The 20,267-nt window shown below is 62.5% G+C and overlaps 1 protein-coding gene across 1 annotated transcript in view; it reads right to left on the bottom strand.

The window, feature by feature from the left end:
* Positions 1–6,455: 6,455 nt before the first annotated feature.
* The window catches only part of ATCAY (ATCAY kinesin light chain interacting caytaxin), a 30,260-nt gene continuing 16,448 nt past the window's right edge, over positions 6,456–20,267 (bottom strand). The window contains exons 5-13 of the mRNA XM_042928009.1: positions 18,892–19,077; positions 18,504–18,606; positions 17,219–17,350; positions 16,392–16,478; positions 13,940–14,038; positions 13,253–13,288; positions 11,168–11,239; positions 9,850–9,879; positions 6,456–7,982 (exon numbers count right to left, since the gene is read on the bottom strand). Of these exons, the coding sequence (XP_042783943.1) occupies positions 7,973–7,982; positions 9,850–9,879; positions 11,168–11,239; positions 13,253–13,288; positions 13,940–14,038; positions 16,392–16,478; positions 17,219–17,350; positions 18,504–18,606; positions 18,892–19,077 (755 nt within the window). The 3' untranslated portion in view covers positions 6,456–7,972. The remainder of the gene's footprint in view (positions 7,983–9,849; positions 9,880–11,167; positions 11,240–13,252; positions 13,289–13,939; positions 14,039–16,391; positions 16,479–17,218; positions 17,351–18,503; positions 18,607–18,891; positions 19,078–20,267) is intronic.

Here is a 20,267-nt window from a genome sequence, read left to right as displayed (position 1 = left end):
GGGGGCTCAGGCGGTTAAGTGTCTGATCTTCGCGTTCGGCTCAGGTCATGATCTCGCGGTTCGTGGGTTCGAGCCCCACGTCGGGCTCTGTGCTGACTGTTTCGGATTCTGTGTCTCCCTCTCCCTCAGCCTCTTCCCCGCTCATGCTCTGTCTCTCAAAAATAAATAAACATTAAAAAATAAACGGGTCATCTAGTAAGTAAGCTGTTGCCCTGTGAGCTGTGCTAGCAAATTACTGATCCCGAGCAGGGGCGGTGCGGGCCCCAGTTTGAAAACCGGTCGGTCGGGAAGACAGGAGGCTTGGATTCGGGACAAGCGGAAGGCCCATGGGGCTGAGCCCGGACCGCGGGCAGAGCGTTTCACCCGCCAAATGAGGGGGCTCCACACAGGGTGTCAGGGGCACGGTGGGAGGAGAGAGCAGAACGTTCTGGTTGGATCCCGGTCGGCAGCGGAGGGACCCCGGGGCCCAGTGGGTGGCAGAGGGGTAACGGGGGGTGGTTTGCACCCAGGGTGGCTCCCGTGGGTTGAAGTGTGTTCCCCAGAAAGAGAAGCGGTTCCGAAACCCTGGAACGTGGGCCTGGAGCTGGTGTCTCGAGTCGCCTTGTGCCCGGCCATTTCCAGCCCGCGGCCCCCTCGGGCAGGGACGTGCCCAGGTTGAGATTTCGTCCGAGGCCTGGCCCTCGACGGAGGCCCTGTCTCGCCCCCCCAGCAGAATCTGGCCCGTCTGCTCCCACCTTCAGGACCAGGCGCGGCCGACGGCAGCAGGTGGGCGAGAGGCCGCTTGGCCGGGCCAGTGGGCGGCGGGGAAGAGGGTCAAGAGGGGTGGGCACCCGGGGTGGGGCAGGGGAGGGGCTCCGGGGGCCCCCGTGGGGGAGATGGCTCCAGGGACGCCCCTGGACATCCAGGGCAGGCGCTTACGCAGGGCCGAGCAGGCCGGGGCCACCACCTCGGGCGGCGCTGTCCTGAGGTGTGGACGATTCTGCTGCTTCCGTCGAGCAGATCTGTCGTGGGGGCCCCTCCGTGGAAGGCGGTGGGCAGGTGCCGCGGGGGCCACGCGGGGCCACAGCGGAGCCACTTGCTGTCTGCAAGGGGAGGCAGACGGCTTCGAAGGCCGCCCCGTCGGGCTCCCGGCTCTTGGCCAACACACTACCTCCCCGTGTTGCCAGTCGTGCCCTCCCTCAGGGACGGTGGCCCCATCTGTGTCCCTCGCCGGCAGCGAAGGATGAAGGAAAGGCGTGTTGGGGGCAGCACAGTGGGCCCCCCCGAGCATGAATCCTCTTAGACTGGAGGGGGGGGTCACCACGCCATGCTGGGTCCCTCGCCGTCTTTCCTGCAGGTGGGGGGCAGGCGACGTGCCCTGTGTCCCCGCCCGGGGTCGTGAGCAGGTGCAGCGAGGAGGGCAGGGCCGGCCAAGCCCACGGCTCCCGCGCACATGGGGCGCTGCTGTTAATAACAGGGGGGGCCCCCTATGGAGCCGCCCCGCCAGCCCCAGATGCTCCTTCGGCCCCGGAGGCCTTTAGCGCCCCCTTGTGAGAGAAAAAGAAAAGTCAGTCCCCAAACCTTCTCTCCGTCCGTCCGTCCATCCGGCCCCACGCAGCGGCTTGAAAAGTGAGACACAGACCAACGGCGTCGTGTTGGGCTCCGTGCCGACAGCCGGGAGCCTGGAACCTGCTTCGGATTCTGTGTCTCCCTCTCTCTCTGCCCCTCCCCTGCGCACGCGCTGTCCCTCTCTCTCTCTCTCAAAAATAAATAAACATTAAACAAAATAAAAGGATTTCACTCACAGACCCTGAAGTTTGAATTCCACACGGTCTGGGCTTCCCACAGATTTTTTTTTTTTTTGACGTTTTTCTTTATTTACCTCGATCGAGACTTGCAAGTCGGGGCGGGGCAGAAAGAGGAGGAAGAGAGAACCCCAAGCAGGCTCCACGCTGTCCGTGCGGACCCCGATGGGGGGCTGGAACCCGCGAACCGTGAGATCAGACCCGAGGCTGAAGTCGGACGCCTCCGCGAGCGAGCCACCCAGGTGCCCCCCAAATTAGCCATTTTTAAGTGAATGATTCACTGGCATATGGTGCATCCCGTGTTCTGCAACCACCCCCTCTAATTCCAGAACATTCCATCACCCCCACAAAGAAGCCCTGTCTCCACTAGCCGTCATGATCCCTCCCCAGCCTCCGGCACCCCGGAGGCGAGTTGTTCTCTCTTGTCTTCTGTTCCAGTGAAATCCATCTGTCCGTCTTTGCGAGTGGATCTTTTGCCCGTGCGTGATTTTGACCCTGAGGACTTCCCAAAAGGGTCCCAGGGCGGCCCGGCCCCCACACACCAGAGAGTCCCCGATACACATAAGGAACCACCGGTTAAGAATCCTGGGTTCGAGTTCTGGTTCTGCCACTCGCCAGCTGGGTGAGCCCCCCCCCCTACCCTTGCCTCTCAGGGCCTCGCCGCCCTCCTCCGGGGTTGGGGAGCAGGGGTGGGAGGCCTCTGGAGACCAGGGCCAGGGGCTTCATCTTCGGGTTGTAACGGCTCCCTCTCACCCATGGCCTCGGTTTCCCCATTTGTCCCAAGTGGCTCGAATCACTGATTTCCTGCCTTCCTCTTTCATTCGTTCCTTCCCCTACCGTTTAGGGGGCCCCTGTCTTCTGTGGGCCCTGCCTTGTGGGGTACTGGGGACACAGCGGAGAATAAGATGTACCTGGCCCTCCCTGTGTAGAGGGAGGGGGTGGAGGAACCAGAAAGACTTCCTGGAGGAGGGGCCGTCCAAGCGGCCACACAGTGATTTAGGCAAAGCAGGCCAGAGGGAGGAGGCTTGGATAAGACAAAGGGGTTCAGGGAAGTGAAAACAGGATGTGCAAAGACCCTGTGGCACCAGCTCTGACCGCAGGGGAGCAGGTAAATGAGGGGTAGGGGCAGGGCACCCTCCCCCTCCCTCTCCCCACCTCCCTTCATGAAACCTTCTGGAGGTGGGGGCTCAAACCCAAAGAGAGCCTCTCTCCCTATGCTTGGGGCCTTCCCACCCCTGCTCCCCGACCCCAGAATCCTGTCCTTTCCCGGCTCAGGAAGCGGCCGGTGGAGGCCTGATGAGGGTTCCCAAAGGGGGGCACTATGTCCCATCCCCGCAAACTGTGGCCGGAAGCCTCCCCTGGATTATCCGGGGGGCCCCACACGTGGTCACAAGTCCTACCCTCTTCCCGTCACCTCCCCGCTGCCCCGGCGGAGGCTGCCTCCTCGACCAAACTAGCCTGGCCCCGCTGAGCTCCTTTTCAACGGGGCCTCCTCCTTGCGCTCGACCTAGGAATCTGGTGCCGGTGAGAATCCTGCCAAGTCTGTTTAGCCAGACTCCCCCCCCCACCCCCAACCCTCGTGTCTCCCCTCAGCGACTCTCTGGCCACCGGGCTGCCTCTCTCTGGCTACGGAGCGCCGCGTGTGCCCGGACGCAACACTGAGCGCTTGCCCGCTGCGGCTGGGCCTGAGTTCAGTCTCCCGTTCGCGCTCCGACGACCGTCCGGCTCTGGCTCTCTTGATGCCCCCCCACCCTCCCCTCCGTGTGTGGCCAGCCGCACCTTGGGGGAGACCCGGAGCGGGAGCTGCCCTTGCCCTGTCCCGACACCCTCACCCCCGCGGCCTGCCCTGTGCGTCCCCGCGGCTTCCGCGACCTCCCTCCCCCGATTCTGCCGGCAGGAACCGCGGTGACAGCCGAGGGAGACGGGGAGCACCATTATCCTGTCGTCACCGGTGAAGAAGGACTCCCTGCGTGGCCCCATCCAGGACTGACCTGGTGCAGAGGTCGTGGGGGGCGTGGCCCTCACTTCCTCTTCCCACCTCCAGCCCATTCTGGGCCTCGGTTTCCTTGACTGACAGCGTGGCTGGACCCCTGACCCCTGAGCCCCGCCAGGCGCCTGGCCGGCTGGCAGGTGTGGAAGCCGGCTTCAGGGTGTGGCCTGTGACCCAGTTTGGGCGGCAAGAATTTCCGGGGAGCCTCCTTGTGGGGCACAGAGCCCAGACCACGGGTGACAGTGCCGTGCCCAGACAGAGGCCTCCTGGTGTCGGCCCACCTGTGTGACGCGTCTGTCCCCAAACGGCCCACAGGTCGCGAAGTGTTTGATTTCCTCTGTGTGAAAGGTCCGGAGACAGAAAGTAGGTCAGTGGGTGCCAGGGCCTGGGGGCGACTGCTCACAGGGATAGGGTTTCCCTCTGCTGGAGGTGGAATGTTCTGGAACTAGATAGCAGACGGTTGCACAACATCGCGAGTGTACTAAGTGCCACCGATGGTAAATTTAGCAAAGAGAGAGGTCAGGTCCTCACTGAGCACTGGGTCCCACTGGAACCCCCACGGCCCCTGGGGCCCTCGCCTGGGCTGGGCCCTCCACCGGGGACACCGGCGACCTGCCCGCTGGCCTGCTAACTGCTGCTTCTCTGTCGGTCTCAGACCAGAGAGGACCCTTCCTTCCGGGACAGGGCCCGGCCTCTCCTCCTGGTCCCCAGGGGTCAAGCTTCTCCAGTAGGCCGGGTGCCAGCAGGTGAATGAAGAAATGAATGAGTGAACAAACGAATAAGTGAACGAAACGAGTGAATGAGTGTATATATGAATGAATAAGTGAATGAATGCATGAATGAATGAACGAATGAGGTTTCAACAAACCCCTCAGGGTAATCAGAGACCCGGTGGGTTGGGACAAAACGTGTGGCCCCATCACCCCCAGATGGGAGTGGCACCTGTGACCCCCGTGCCACCCGCCCGGTGAAGCCACCGCCGCGGCCGGGACGGGCGCCTTCCTGACTCCAGCGACCTGTGTGCACGCCCGTCCTGCTCCCGGCACCCGAGGCTCCTCTTCTGGGCTATGCGACGTGTGACCAGAGAGAAGCACCTGGTCCCCGCCTCCCTGACACACCGGGGCCCTGGCCCGCGCCCCTCTTCGGGCTGTTCCCGAGTTAGCCCCTTTGTCATCAGCAGGTGAGATGCAAGGAAACCTGTTCCCTGAGCTCTGTGAGCTGCTGGGGGGAAGGTTGTGGGAGCCCCTGGCTTTTGGCCAAGCGGGACATCGTGGGGGTGACCTGGGGGCCCAGCCCTCACGACTGGCGCCCGAGGTGGGGGTGAGCCCTTCACCCGCGGGGTCCGGCCGGACTGCCCGGTGTCAGGTCACAGGATGCGGGAGGGGGGGGGGATCCCCGGGAGCTGGAGAGCGTGGGGACCCTTCCCCAGTTCGGTGTCGGCAACGGTGTGAGCGTAGAGAGGAAATAGTCTTCTGTTCCAGAAGAGGCGATAATGATCTATATACATACAGTAATTAAACTATTACCATTGTCACCTGCTAACCCTGCTTGGTTCCAGAGCGGACTGGGGTCGGGAAGGGAACTTGAGTCACAGAGAGGCAGATCCGGAAGGGGCCCTGGGGATGGCCCCGGGGGCCCCCCCGGAAGCAAGAGCGGCAGGGCCACGGCCGCGGTCGCCCCAGGCCGCCCCTCTTCGCCCGGACCCAGGCCAGCGTCACACCTCGGGGAAGAGGACACCAGCGACCACCCTCCCTTCTCAGCTGCTGCCTCTTTATTTCCACACAAATCCCCCAAAGCCCGTGGAAACCACGTCTGAACATCACGACGACTTTGGGTGTAAAAACCACAACACTGGCCGTCCTTAGGATGAGCGTGTGAGCCACGACCGAGGACACGACCCACGTGTCACAGGAGGGAAGCCCGGCGTCCCTTCGTGACGGGGGCTCGGGGTCCACTGCATCTTGGCCGGAACTGCCCCCGAGACGCATCTTTCGCGAAGCCACTGGGAGCCGCGGGCGGCCGCCCGCGTGGACACGTGTGGAGAGAGCCGTGCCGTGGGACCTCTCCTGCCTGGGGACGGCCTCCCGGGCCTCTCTCTATCCTGGAGGGGCCGCCGTGGCGGCCGAGCTGGGGTCCCTGGCCCCGCTTGCCCGTTGTCCGTGGCTGCTGGTGGTCCGGAGGGGCGGCGGGCGGGCCGCGGGGAACCAGCTGGTCCCTGTTGGGGTTTCTTGCGTGGCTGCAGGCCTCGGTCCGTCCCTCTGTCGCCTCCGCAGGCACGCACTGTCGCACCGGGCGGACGGCCTCAGTTCGTAGCGCTCAGCCTGCAGCCGGTTCCGGCCTCCTCCCCCGGTTACTGGTTACTGTGTTCGTGGAGGCCCCGCGTGGACCCCGCAAGCAGGGCCCGCCTCCCGGGCCTGGAGTTTGGGGCGGCCCCGGGGACGCCCGGGGCACCCTCCTGAAAGGAGGCGCTCCGGACAGGGGCAGGCGACAGGCAGAACAGGGGGCTGTGGGGGTCTGTCGGAGGGCAGCCTGGAGAGGCCCATCCGCTGGCCTCGGCCGCCTCAGGCTCCGGGTCACGTGCCTGGGCCCGGAACACGGTCCTGTCCTTTATTTGACATTTGGGAAACAGCAGAAACACAAACGTAAGACCCCCCCCCCCCCCCCCCCCCGCCCCCCAGGCGTCCCGGCCTTCCCGGGGCAGAGCTGCGCCGACCCAGAAGATGCGGGGCCCAACTCGGCTCCCAGACTCCGCGTTTTTCGAGGCGGAGCCTCTGGCGTTGGACGCGGGACGGCCCCGTGACGTTCAGGACGTTCGGGAGCCTCCCCCACGGGGCAAAATGTCGGGTGTTCCCTTCCCTCAGCAGCAAACACCACCAGCTCCCTCCTGGCATCGGAATAACCCAAAACACCTCGATGCGCCCAGGTCGAGAAGCCTCCGGCATCTCCCCTGAGGCCAAGAATCTCATACCCAGGGCACTTGAACTAGACCGCTAAGAAACCAGCGACGGCGCCGGGAAGAGGGGCCTGGAGAAGGTACCCGCTCAACCTTTGTTCAGATTCATAGAAACAGAAACTCTGAGGATCGGAGGGGACCGCAGAGGACCACATTCTGTGAGCACTTTCCAGCCTTTTCTTAAATGCCTCCACGGACGGGGAACTCACTACCTCTAAAGGCCACCCTGACGGGCGTGCGGACCACGTTAGAAAAGTCTGACTTCTGTCCAAGGTAAATTTACCTCCTTTGACCGCAGGTCTCCGTAGCATCCAGGCCACTGGGATTTATTTTCCCAAGTGAACTTCAAAACACTCAAAACCTGCAATAAACCTGTATCTTCCTGTATCGCGGTTCAGAGCCGGTTTCCCGTGGTGGGAACCTGAGGGGCTCATCCCAACCCTGTATTGGAGGGGGGGGGGTCAGGAAAGCGGGGACACTTCATTCCCTCAGTAGGAGGTATTGATCAGGATTGCCCTGCGGTGTGGCGTCCATTAAAGGGGCTTGAGAATGTTCTAGAAGGGGGGGCGGGTTTGCAACTGCGGGGCGGGGGTGATTCTCAGCAGCTCGCGTGTGCCATCGTGGACTCCGTTAATCCCAAAGATCGGGAGATGAAGGCGAGGGGAGCTGGTCAAGTGTAAAGCCATGAGGTGCAGGGACGGGAGGTCCCCGGGGCACAGCGCTGCTGGGGGGGCTGAGCTTCCGGGCCACGTGCCCAGGGCCGCAGGGGGTGTTCTAGGAGAAAAGGCACAAGAACGAGTCCAGATCCGGCCAAGTTGCTGGCGGGCATCCGTGGCTCCGAGGTGGGCCAGGTGACAAACAAGAGAAGGGTCTTGAACCAGGACTTTGTGCAGTGATGGTGGTGCTGAGGGCGAGGACGGGGGTCTCTGAAGCCGTCGAGGGCACACGGGCCATGCCCTGGGCCGTCTTCCTCTTCTCGGCCGCGAGCTCGCGAGTGTGGAGGGCTGAGAACCAGGTCCTTTTCTGGAACATACCGCGTTGTTTGAAAACAAAACGAAACAAAAACGTTTTCAAGCAGCTCAAAAGGATGCTGGGTTTCAGAGATGGGTGGGGGGGACTGGCCCCCTCCAAAGACAGAGGCGTTCAGGACAAGGCGGGGAGGAGGTCCAGGACCAGAGGGCGTCTGACAGAGGTTTCTTGCCATCTGGAATCTTCTGTCTTGTCCTTCTCTGTAGTCTTGTCACCTCAGGACATGCTAGAGAGGGATAAACACAGGCCAGGCTGTTATTACTGTTTTTAAAGAACTCGGGCAGCAGTGGGGGGGTGGGGGGCGGCGCCTGGGTGGCTCAGTCGCTTAAGCAACCGACTCCGGCTCAGGTCATGATCTCGCGGTCCGTGGGTTCGAGCCCCGCGTCGGGCTCTGTGCTGACGGCTCGGAGCCTGGAGCCTTCTTCCGATTCTGTGTCTCCCTCTCTCTCTCCCTGCCCTTCCCTCACTTGTGCTCTGTCTCTCAAAAACAAAAACACTTTAATAAGTGTTAAAACAAATACATAAACACAAATAAAATACGTGATTATCCTTAAAAAATACAGAAAGAACGCGGGGAACGCGTGCATGTGTGGACGGCACGATCCGACCCGGCTTTGGGGGGCCCTCGGCAGCAAGAGCGGGACCAGCCCATCAAGGTCTGCTGCCTGCCACCCACCTTCCGGGTGTGCTTCCAAAGGGGACCCCTCAATCGGTGCGTCAGGAGAACGGGCCCCAGGCCGACGTCACCAGTCGGACCAGAGGGAAGCTTCAACCCAGCTACCCGTCCTTCTGTCCCCTCCCTCTGCCCACCTATTCACCCACCTATCTGTCTGCTCGTCCACCCGGTAGCTTCTTACAATTTCTTCTTTGGGGTTTTAATAATTTTAAGCACTTCTAATTCATCATCCCTACCTGAGGATTCAGGGGAGGGTCTAACTCTGCTTTTTCTCGAATCTGCTGGCTTTCGCTCGTGGTGCGGGACTTCCTTGTGCGTTCTGTGTCTGTGGGTGAAACTCACCCCCAGAAAACGATCTTGTCAGAAAGGCACCGAGAACTTGCCTCCACTCGGTGTGCCCAGGGCAGTACTGGTCTAAGACCATTTAGATTAAGAATTTTTTTTTAATGTTTATTTATTTTGGAGAGAGGGAGAGAGAGAGAGAGAGATACAGCGTGAGCCGGGGTGGGGCAGGGAGAGGGAGACACAGAATGTGAAGCAGGCTCCGGGCTCCGAGCCGTCAGCACAGAGCCCGGTGCGGGGCTCGAACTCACGGACCTCGAGATCATGGCCTGAGTCGAAGTCGGGTGCTTAACGGAGCCCCAGCGCTCGGAGTGCCCCGTCTGGTAAGAGTGTCTTTGTTTCCCTGGGGACCGTGGGTCGTGTGAGACAGCGTAGGCTAACAGCGGGATGTAGGTTGGGGGTATCGGCGGGACCTCGGGACGGCGGAGACTGAGCTCAGCCACGGGCGTGGTTAGCCAAGCGTAAGGGACCGCCCCCAGGAAACACCCTGGACGTGGGCGTAGCGTCCCTGGTTGGGGACATTGCCGGGCGAGCTAAGGGCTGCCTGGATAAGCCCCCCGGGAGACCACAACGGGAGGCTCACCTCTGGCCTCTCCGGGCCCGGGCATCACATTCCTTATGCCCGTTCTCACCCGTACTCATCCCTCCACCATATTAAACCGTAACTGTAAGCGAGACAGCTTTGCTGAATTCTGTGGGCACTTCTAGCAAACCCCTGAACCTGAGGGTGGTCTCCATGACCCCCAGCACACAGAGCGGCTTTTCCTGGCCTCTGGAGCAGGCGGGGACCCTGAGACGGGCCGCGGGCAAACGCCGCGCCCGTGGCCGCGTTACAGAGCCCGGGCTTTGGGGGCCTGGCTCCGGTCAAGCCTGCCGTGTGGCTTAGCTCTGGGGCATCAGGTCGGTGGCGCCCCCGGAGCTGCGCAGGGACGGGCAGGCCAAGCCTCTCTGACTCCCCAGGACGGTAGCAATCGACCCCCAAACAGTAAATCGCGGGGCGAACGGTTCCCACGCGACTGGGCTCCACTCGGGACACTGAGGCACAGGCACCGGGACGGCCCTGCTCCCCACCTACCTTGTTTCCTGATCTGTGGCTGGAGCAGGCCTGTGAAGAGAGAAGCCTTCGCGTTATTTGCCTATTTGGGGGGGAACCCTGGCATCTGGCCGCGAGCCCCGTGCGGCCGGCTCGGCCTCGCCTTGAGGTGGTACCAAGCGAGTGGGGGCAGCCCACGGGGACGTGCAGAAAGGTCACCAGCCAGAACCTCCACCGGAGAGCAGAACCCCTCTCGCGGCCGCGTCAGCTACCCGCGGTCCCTGAGTCCTGGACGCTGGGGGGGGGGGGGGGATGGCCCCAGACGCAGCCGCTGCCCCCAGGTGGCGCAAGGGCAGGAGACAGAGGCTACGCGAGGGTCAAATGCAGGAGGCAGGCTGGCCGGGCAGAGGGGAGGGGGGCAGGGGTGGGGGCAGAGCCCCCTGCGTTTTCTACCCATCGGGGGCAAGGCGCCACAGGGCTTGGGGCAGTATCTGCTGGGCATCAGAAAAGTAAAGCGGGGGGCGTGACGGGAGGAACTGCTTATCGGGTGTGGGGTCCGTTTGGGGTGACGGAACATTCTGGAACTAGAGAGTTCTGGAACTAGAGAGGGGTGCTGCACGGACAACTCTGCCAGGGTCCGAAAGGCCACCGGAACGTGCACTTTAAAACTGTTCGTCGCGGGGGGGCCCCCGGGGGGCTCAGGCGGTTAAGTGTCTGACCTTTGATCTCGGCTGAGGGTCATGATCTCACGGCTGGTAGGATCGAGCCCCACGTCAAGCTCTGCGCTGACAGCACGGAGCCGGCTTGGGATTCTCTCTCTGCCCCTCCCCCCCACCCGATAAATAAATGACCTTAAAAAAAGAGAGGGTGAAGAAGCCCCTGGAGAAGAGACGGGGCTGGGGCTGGCCATCCAGGGGGCTTGCCCGGCGGTGGGCGGGCATGTGCTGAGCCCCCGAGGCCGGGCACGGGCAGCCCAGCCCCAGAGAGGAGCGGATTTTCACATTTTCTGGACAGTTGGTTAATTTGTTTATTTATCTGTAAAGCTTTGATTTTTTTTAAGTAATCTTTGCTCCCGCGGTGGGGCTCGAACTCACAGCCCTGAGATCAAGGGTTCCACCCTCAACCGACCGCCAGGCGCCCGACTGTTGGTTTAAATATAATTCCGGCCTCTGCAGGTGTCCCGTGGGGACGGCCCGGGGTGGAGGGAAGAGGGACCCCAGGACTGAGCATTCAGGATGGGGCCGGCGTCGTGCTGGCCATCCACGCCCGCTCTCTGCTGTCCTCGTCACGAGAGCGTTGCGGTCACTCTTACCGGCCGTGCGGGCTCGGCTGCCCTCGCCGTGGCCACCTGCACAGTTACCTGTCCTCCGCCGGCACCGCCTCGGGCTTCTCCTCAGACCTGGGCAGGACGAACTCGGGCTGCAGCCGGGCGCTGGGGACGGAGAGAGAGGACGTGGGTGACGAACCTGCCCGCTGTGGCCTCGGAGGGTGGCGTGGGGGAGTCTCGCTGCCCCAGGATGGGCCCCGAGGGCACAGAGACCAACCCAGGGGTTAATGACGGCGGAGACGACCATGGGGAAGGGGGCACGAGCGGGGACAGGACGGGGAGGAGGAAAGACCCCTGAACGTTCCTCTCAGCTGTCAGCCCGGAGGCACCGGTCCTCGCCCCTTGGACACGGTCCCCTGTGCCCTGATTCCGGCTTGCGGTGCTGGTCTCCGTGCCTCTGCAGGTAAGACTGGGAGGCCAAACAGAGGCCGAGGCAGAGAGAGAAAAAGACAGGGAGAGACATACACAGAGACAGGGAGAGACATACACAGAGACAGGGAGAGACAGGGAGAGATAGAGAGAGAGAGAGGGGGAGCGCGAGAGATGGAGAAGGGCAGGGGAAGAAAGGAAGGGGAAAAAGTGCAGACAGACAGACCGACATCTCTAGTTCCCACCCAGCAGCGGCTACTGTCTCGAACACAGAACTACGAGTCGGGGCGCCCGGGCGGCTCGGTCAACCGTCGGACTTGGGCTCCGGTCATGATGTCACGGTTCATGAGTCTGAGCCCCGCGTCGGGCTCTCTGCCGTCAGTCTGTGGGCACAGAGCCCGCTTCGGATCCTCTGCCCCCCTCTCTCTGCCCCTCCCCCACTCCCGAGCACACACGCCCGCAGGAGCGCTCCCTCCCCCCTCCCCCCTCCCTCCCCCTCCCTCTCTCAAAAATAAACAGTAAACAAAACCAGAACTAGGAGTGATGAGGACACGGGAGGGGGAGGGGGAGCCCTTGTCCTGCGGGGGGGGGGGGGCGTGGGGTGGCCCACGTGCCCCGGGGACAGCGTGGCGGTTCCGCAAAACGTTCAAGGCAGCATCGCCACGTGCTCCCGGAACCCCACTTCGGGAACGCGGGGACTCAGCTGGGTGTTTGCGGCCCGTGTCCGCAGCGACACGACTCCCAGCAGCCTCAGCAAACCCACGTCCCTCCGTGGATGAAGGACAAACACAACGTGGTCCGTCCACGCGTGGGAATATTACTCGGCCTCGGGAAGGAAGGACCCCTGCCGCCTGCCACCACGCGGGCGGATGCGGGGGGCCACGCACGGGACGGGGCGTCCTGCCTGCCCTCGGCCTCCCTCCCTGGCGCCCGCGGCCCATTGTCACTTCGCGACGCCGTGCGGAGCCTCCACGGCGCTGCTCACCGCGTGGCTCATCTGCCCACGTCACCCGCCCTGCCCGGGACCCGCTTTCCTCACTCGGTGACGCGCCCCTCTCCTCTGCCATTTGGAGCCCCCCGGACCAGGACTCTGTCTTTTTCACCTGTCCCCCCGGAGGAGGCTGGCACGGGGCCGGGCACTGATAGACGCTCTGGACCCCCCGAAGCCCCAACCCTCCCCCAGGCTTGCTGTGTGGCCTGGGGCAGGTGCCGTGCCTCTCTGAGCCTCGGATTCCTGGGCTGCGAGATGCTGCCGGGAATCCTGGCCCCGCCCAGCTCCGGGGGGTGGGGGCGGAATATGAACGCATCCGGGGGACGGTACGAGGGCCTCGTAACTGGGTGGGGCCGCGATCGCCCTGAGGTCCCGTGACCGCCACCCCCGGTGACGCCACCAACGAAAACCGAACCAGTAGGTTAGTGAAGGGGCATTTCTGGGGCTGTCGGGGCCGAGAACGGAACCTGTGCCCCCTCTGTCAGCGGATGACTTGATTTCACCGCGATTACTATGAGCCACTTTTCGCCCAGGGGGTCCCCTTGTCCTCATTCCTCAGAGTAACCCCCACGGTGGCTGTGGACTCTTTGCTCGCCTACCGTCCCTCCATGACAGAGCGGATTCGAACCCCGGTCTGACTCAAAGCCCTCAACAAACGCGAGGGCGTCATCGGCCCCTGCTGGGCCAAAGCCACCTGTTACCCACCCCCCCCAAGGTGGGCCCGGCCCAGCCCCCGCCCCGAGGCACTCTGTACACACCTCTCTCTCCTGGCCTTGAGCCTTTCCTCTTCGTACCTGGAAGACAGAAAGCACAACTCCTCAGACGCCCCCCTCCCCCACAGGTGCGCTGCCTGGGGACCCCTTCCCTTCTGGGAACGGAGACACAATCTCCTTGTCACGTCCGAGTTCGTGCCAGCCTTGGGCGCAGAAAGGCAGCCGGGACTGACGGGCCGATGGCCTTTTTTACGTTTCTGACAGTGACTCCGCTGGCCTCGTCCAGCATCTGGTATAGATACGGCTCAGCCGATTAGTTTTCTGTGCCTGATCCGGGACCAGCAATTGAACGGGGTCATTGTAAAGCAACCCCCTCGCTGACGTGGGTCGGTCTACACGCCACCCCCCCCCCACCCCAGGGCGTAAATATTTTCGACTTCCTTAGGCCGGTTTCCGCCACAGCTGCTCAATTCCGATGTGGCTCAAAGGCAGCCATGGATGGGCGGGGCCGTGTGCCAATAAAACTTTATTTATACAACAAGCTGTGGGCCACGGGTGGCCGGCCCCGCGTGCTCTCCGATCTCACGTGGGCTTGTTTCACCGTGTCTCCCCGGGTCCGCTGCTCCCACTCACGTCCGGCGTCCGCTTCTCGGGCCCCCGAGAGGGGAGGCGCGGAGCCTGGGTGCGCTGGGGCCGGGGGAGGGGGCGCCCCCACGGCACGGGGACACTCACTGTAGCACGCACTCGGGGATCTGCACGTGTTCCATGGGGATGAGCTGTTCCAGGTCTTCCAGGCTGTGTACGTACTGGATCTTGTTGATGAATTTGACGCTGGCGGGACAAGGAGGGACACGTGTGAAGTCCGGCCCAGGGCGCGCGAGGGCACAGAGGCTCACAGCCCGTCCTTTCAGAAAGAGCAGCCTCTCTCGGTCCGCACCCGGAGCCAGGCTGTCTGGTGCCACGCGGGGCTCTGTCACCAGCGTGTGGCTTTGAACTCGCGGTTACCGTTATTTTAAAAAATCTAACTTAAACCTAATTTTGCTGAAGTATAAAATAAGTTTTTCGGGGCGCCTGGGTGGCGCAGTCGGTTAAGCGTCCGACTTCAGCCAGGTCACGATCTCGCGGTCCGTGAGTTCGAGCCCCGCGTCAGGCTCTGGGCTGATGGCTCGGAGCCTGGAGCCTGTTTCCGATTCTGTGTCTCCCTCTCTCTCTGCCCCTCCCCCATTCATGCTCTGTCTCTCTCTGTCCCAAAAATAAAAAAAATAAAAATAAATAAAAAAAAATAAAATAAAATAAAATAAGCTTTTCTCGAGGGCCCCCCCGGGCGGGCGGCTCGGTCGGTTGAGCGGACGACTTGGGCTCAGGTCGCGATCCCACGGTCGGGGAGACCGGGCCCCGCGTCAGGCTCTGCGCCCACGGCCCGGAACCTGCTTCCGAGGCCCCGCCTGCCTCTCTCTCTGCCCCTCCCCCGCTCGCACTCTGTCTCTTCAAAAATAAAGCAGCATCGGAACAAGTTTTTCAAAGCTTCTTTTAAAGTCGAGTCATTTTTCTAAATGACAAACAGAAGGCCGAGAGGATACGGCACGACAGCAAACGATAAAATAATCGAGTTAACGGTAAAAAAAAAAAAAAAAAGGTAAGACGGAGTCAGGGGTCTACAAAAGCGTGTTGAGACGTTTCGTATCTATGTCGAGAGGTCAGATTGAAACTCGGCTCAGGCTTTCCGGCGTCCGATGCAAAGGGAGACACGTGAGGAATCAATGACACACAGCGTCCCTAATGGGAAAAATAGAGCAGCTGCTTGGCAGAAAGGCCGACGGTAAGCGATTAGGCATGACAGACGCTCCCCACGGGGCGTCACAGAGCGGCCATGTGCGGTGTTCTGAGCAAATCCGACTGCTTTCGTGCAGGGCAAGTCGCATGTTGTAAAATATTTTTTATACATTTATTTTTGAGAAACAGAGTGAGACAAAGCGTGAGCTTCCTTCCTTCCTTCCTTCCTTCCTTCCTTCCTTCCCTCCTTCCTTCTTTCCTTCCTTCCCCTTCCAACCTGGGGCTCGAACTCAAGGACCCTGAGATCAAGAGCTGCGCGTTCTCCCGAATGAGCCCACCAGGCTCCCCTGAAGGATCTGGATTCGATTCAATGCTCTGAATCATGTCAAATTAAATATACATTCAGGGGGGCACCTGGGTGGCTCAGTCCATTAAGTGTCCGACTCTTGGTTTCGGCTCAGGTCATGATCTCACATCGGGCTCTGTGCTGACAGCATGGAGCCTGCTTGGGATCCTTTCTCTCCTCGCTCTCTGCCCTTCCCCCACTCATGCTACCTCTCTCTCTCTCTCTCAAAACAAACATTGGAAAAATACATATATATGTATATATACTTCAAAAGATGTGGTTTACGGTGCAGATCTGGGGCACGTCACATTGGCGTGACGTCTGGGGCGGCTCAAGTCGGAGACTAAGGTCAGCCCCCTGGCTACTCGGTCCCCACGGGGCCAAGCCACAGTGAAACCCTAGACAGCAAGGTGAGCTTCCCGGTTGGTGGACCTTCCCGTATGCTGTCATCCATCTTTGCAGGGACAATTAAGGGCTTTTGCTACCACCCCCGGGGAGGGGACAACTGCCCACCTGGGACCTCCATATGCACCTTCGGGCTTTGCCAACTTTAACCCGCGTCCTTCCTCTGTAGGAAACCGTGACAGCTTTTCTGAGCTCTGGGAGTCCTTCCGGTGGCCCGTCAAACCTGAGGGTGGTCTCGAGGACCCCCCCAAGGCATATGTGGCTCGTGACATTATTGCCGGGAGCGGGTCAGGCCCTCCTGGCGTCCTAATGGTCCCCGCACAGGTTCTGGAGTGGACGGGGAGGGGGGGAGTGTGGCGGGCGAGCACCCGGCTGTGTGACCCTGGCTGCGTGCCTTGACCCTTCTGAGCCCCAGATCCCTCATCCACGCGACGGGCGTGACAGCGTCAGCCTCCCCGGTGGTGGCTGTCACGTTACGAGGTATCCGGCGTTTAGGATGGGACAGCTGCTTTGCTAGTATTTTTCCTGTGTTCGTCCCTTAATACTAACAACGCACATGATTTAAACAGCTTGAGGCCAAGGTCCGCATCCGACGCAGAGAAGCTGGAAGATTCAGACTCCCAACAAAGAGGCGCGAGCCCGCCCCGGCCGCGGCCTCACCTGATGAAAGGCCGGGACACCGCGAGCACCGTGCGGATGAACCAGGACGGGTGCACAATGATCAGCGACTTCAGGTTCTTCCGCAATCTGCGTGGGGAAACAGAGCAAGTGAGCCCTGGGGAGGGAGGGGCTCCCGGCGGGCAGATCCAGGCTGGGGGCGGGGGAGGGGGGGGCCGGAAGGCCGAGCCCCCTTTGCGGGGTTTGTGGGGGCCACGCTGACCTCTAGCCCCGGGTGTCACTTCATTCAGGGCCTGAGCTCTTGACTGCGTGGCCGCGCGGCCCATCCCCGAAAGATGTCCTGGGGCACCCTGGTTCTGACCCCCTGTTGTGGTCACGTTGAACTGCGTCCCCCCCCCCCCCCCCCCCCCCCAGATTTGTATGTTGTAGTCCTAACCTCTTGGACCTCAGAACGGGGACATCGTTTAGAAAATAAGGTCATGGCCGACATAATTCTCTAAAAGTCACACCAGGGCAGGATGGGACGTAATCCAATCACTGGTGTCCTTATAAAGAGGGGACGTTTGGACGCAGACACACGGGGAAAGGCCGCGTGACCACGACGGGGGCGGCGCGCCTCCAAGCTGGGGGGGGGTGCCAAGGATGGCCGGTGCCCCCCCCCTCCCCCCGCCCCCCTAGGAGCCAGGAGACGCACGGAACAGACTCAGGAGCCGATCAAGTCCGTTCCACCGTCCGGTCTGAGGTCGTTTGTCCGACGGCCACGCCGCCTTCCGGGGGGGTGGGGGGTGGGTGGGGGCAGGGCTCCGGGGTCCCCTGCTCCGCGGGGGTGAAAACCCCTCCCCCCCGGGCCCTTCCGCCCACGCGCTCACCTCCTGTCGATCATCTGATAACACTTCTTCAGCCAGCCGATGCCAGGCATCCTCCGCCGGGGGGTGGCGCCGTTCAGGTAGACGATCATGTAGTCCTCGGCCACCAGCAGCTCCAGACTGCTGATGACGTACCTGGTCACGTGTGCGGAAGACGGGGGGCCCGGCAGAGGGGGGCCAGAGTTAGGAAGCCCCGCCCCCCCCCCCCCCCCCCCCCCCCCCCCCCCCGTCCGCGGGACGGAGCGCCCGTGGGCGCCTGCGCTCTTTGCTGCCGCCTGCCGTGCTGGGCCAGCCCCGCCTGCTCGGGGTGGCGCGGCTGCAGACCCCAGCCCACCCCAAGTTAGTGTCCGTGGGCCTAGGGATAACAGGGGTCACCATTTCACTAAGCCCTTATTAGGCACCAAGGGTTTTACGCGCACGACAGGATCTAGCGTCTCCGTTAATCCGGAGAGGGGGTCCCAACGGCCCCGGGGACGGCCGGGGAATGGGCACCCACAGTGGACGGCCCACCGCACCAGACGTTAGGGGTCCGGGCTCCCGTCCCGGCCCCGTCTCTCCCTGAGCAACTTGAGAAAATCTTTTCTTTTTGTTTACTGTTATTATTATTTTTTTAAATGTCTGTTTATTTTGACAGAGAGCGAGCAGGGGAGGGGCAGAGAGGGAGGTGGACAGAGGGTCCAAAGTGGGCTCCACGCTGTGAGGGCAGAGCCGGACGTGGGGCTTGAACTCGCGAGCCGGGAGATCATGACCTCAGCCACCCCGCAGCCCCAGAAAACCTTTTCCTCTGTCTCAGCCTCTACGTCCCCACCTGAAGGTGGGGGGTGGGGGGAGGCTGGGCTCCCTGGATTCTGGGGCCCCTTCCTGCCCTGACCTCCCCCAGGTGCCTCCTCGTCCTCTGAACCACCGGGCACCGGAGCCCCACCGAGTCAGCAGGAAACCTCCATAATCACCAGAACAGAAGGAGATCACGTTTACTGAGCTCTTTCTGTCACCTGCCAGGTGCGTTGCTCCATCATTATGAAGCTGCACCCCTGCGTCCTTGGGCAAGTGACCGAACCTGTCTGTGTGTTGGGGGCGGCACCTGTAGGAGGAGGTGTCCGCCCCACAGGGTTGCCCGGAGCGTGGACTGCGTTTCCACACGTGAAGCGCGTGGCCTCGCGGGCCGCCAGAGAGTAAACGCTCAGTAAGTGGGAGTGACGAGGGGTGGGCCTGGGAGCCTGGTCCAGCCCACGGGCTGGGGCCCTTGGAGCCATGGGCACGGGGCGCAGCGGGCGGGCGGGCCACTTACAGGAAGAGGTTCTCCATGATGTAGTGGTAGTCAGGGGAGCTGCTGTCCGGGAGGAAGCAGGCAGCGAACACAATGATGGCGTTGAGACCCTCGCCGTAGTACCCTGGGGAGAGGCGGCCAGTGAGTGGCTCGCGCTCTGAGCTGCCCCCGGCTCTCCCCCGGGCCCCCACCCCCTCGCCAGCCAGCGCCTTCCTTCCCGGAGGGCACGGCTCTGAGTCATGGGAGCGCTTGGGGAGCCGGCAGACCCCTGATCGGCCTGCCTTTGATGGGGACACCGGGCTTAACGCCCCTGTGTCTCGGATGAAGAGACTGAGGTTCAGAGGGAGCCTCTGATGACCTCCGGTCGGCCCGGCTGGAGCCAGGGGGGGCTCGCGGGGTGCGGTCTCACCTCCGTGGGTCACTACCCTCATGTAGGGTCGGATCATGTGCAGGTCAATCCGGTGTTCTTGTTCTCCGATGATCACCGTCCGCCAGAGGCGCCCGTTGGTGGCACCGCCGTCCTCCACGGCGCCGTCCCCGAACAGATCTGCGCTGTCACCGGGCATGTTCTTCGCGGCGGCCACCGGGGTGTCATCTGGGGGGGTGGGGGAGGGAGCAGAAGGGACGTCTCAGTCCAGACGCTGGGTCCCAGCCTCCCGCCCCGGCCCCCTCTGCCTCTGCCGCCTGTGGACGCGTGACCCTCCTGCTTCCCCCGTGACCTTGCCCACGTGCTTCTCCCCGCCCAGAGGCCCTGCTCGTCCACTTCCCCCCCTCCCCCCCGCTCTCCCTTCACGGCCCGGCTCAAATGCCACCTTCTCCAGAAAGCCTGGCTTCCTAGAGCACTCTGTGGGCCTGGGGCTCAGAGCCTGTGAACGTGTGTGTCTGCTTCATCAAACCGCGAGGGCGCTCAAGGGCACGGGCGCTCTCATTCTGTGCCCTCCTTGGAGCCTGGCACACGGAGAGACGATGCAGCCTGGCACCGGGACCCCCTGCACGCTTGCCCGGCCCCTAGCGACGCACGCGGCTCTCCACGGCCCGGTCCTCCTCCGCCTCCCGTGTTTCATCCAGCCCTGACCCCTCCTTCCGGCGCGTCCCCTACCTCAGCCGCCAGAGGCCCATCTAAAACCCCTCTGGGGCGACAGGAATAAACACAATGACGAGAGAATCCCACAAATCACCGCACACGTGTCGGGTGGCCTAGACGAAACGGCTAAATTCTAAGAAACGCACAAACCACCAGAACTGACTCACGAAGAAATAGAAAAACGGGGTAGACCCGTGACGGCAGGGTGATTGGATCAGGGGTGGAAACTCCCTCCCTCCCTCCCTCCCTCCAGCCCGCCGAGGGCCGGGTGGCTTCGAGGCCGAGTTCCAGCAAACAGGTAAAGAGGTAACGCCGATCCTTCCCCGTCTCAGCACTGCACACGTTCGGGGCGTCCCGGGTGGGCATCCTCGCCGCCCCACTCAGTGCCAGGAGCAGCCCCAGTGCGACGGCCCCAGACGTCCCCAGACGCGGCCCTGTGTCCCCTGGGGCGGGACCACCCCTCGGGTGAGCCCCTCTGCCCCGTCCCAACATCTCACCTCGTTTCCCTCACAGCACCGAGCACCAGGGGCGATCAGCTTGTGCGTTTTGGCTTTGGTGCCTCGCGTCTGTCTTTCTGGCGACCGTGCTTGGGGCTGGGCACCCCCTCTTCCTGCCACATCCCCGCCAGCCGCCCCGCACCCCAGTCAAGATCTGCTCCCGAACAAATGCTCCCCAGACGGCTGTGCGATGAGTTGGAGGCA

This window comes from Panthera leo, chromosome A2 (genome assembly GCF_018350215.1).
Source record: "Panthera leo isolate Ple1 chromosome A2, P.leo_Ple1_pat1.1, whole genome shotgun sequence".
Taxonomy (NCBI): Eukaryota; Metazoa; Chordata; class Mammalia; order Carnivora; family Felidae; genus Panthera; species Panthera leo.
Note: the sequence above shows the minus strand (reverse complement) of the source record. Positions and strands in the feature narration are given on the sequence as shown.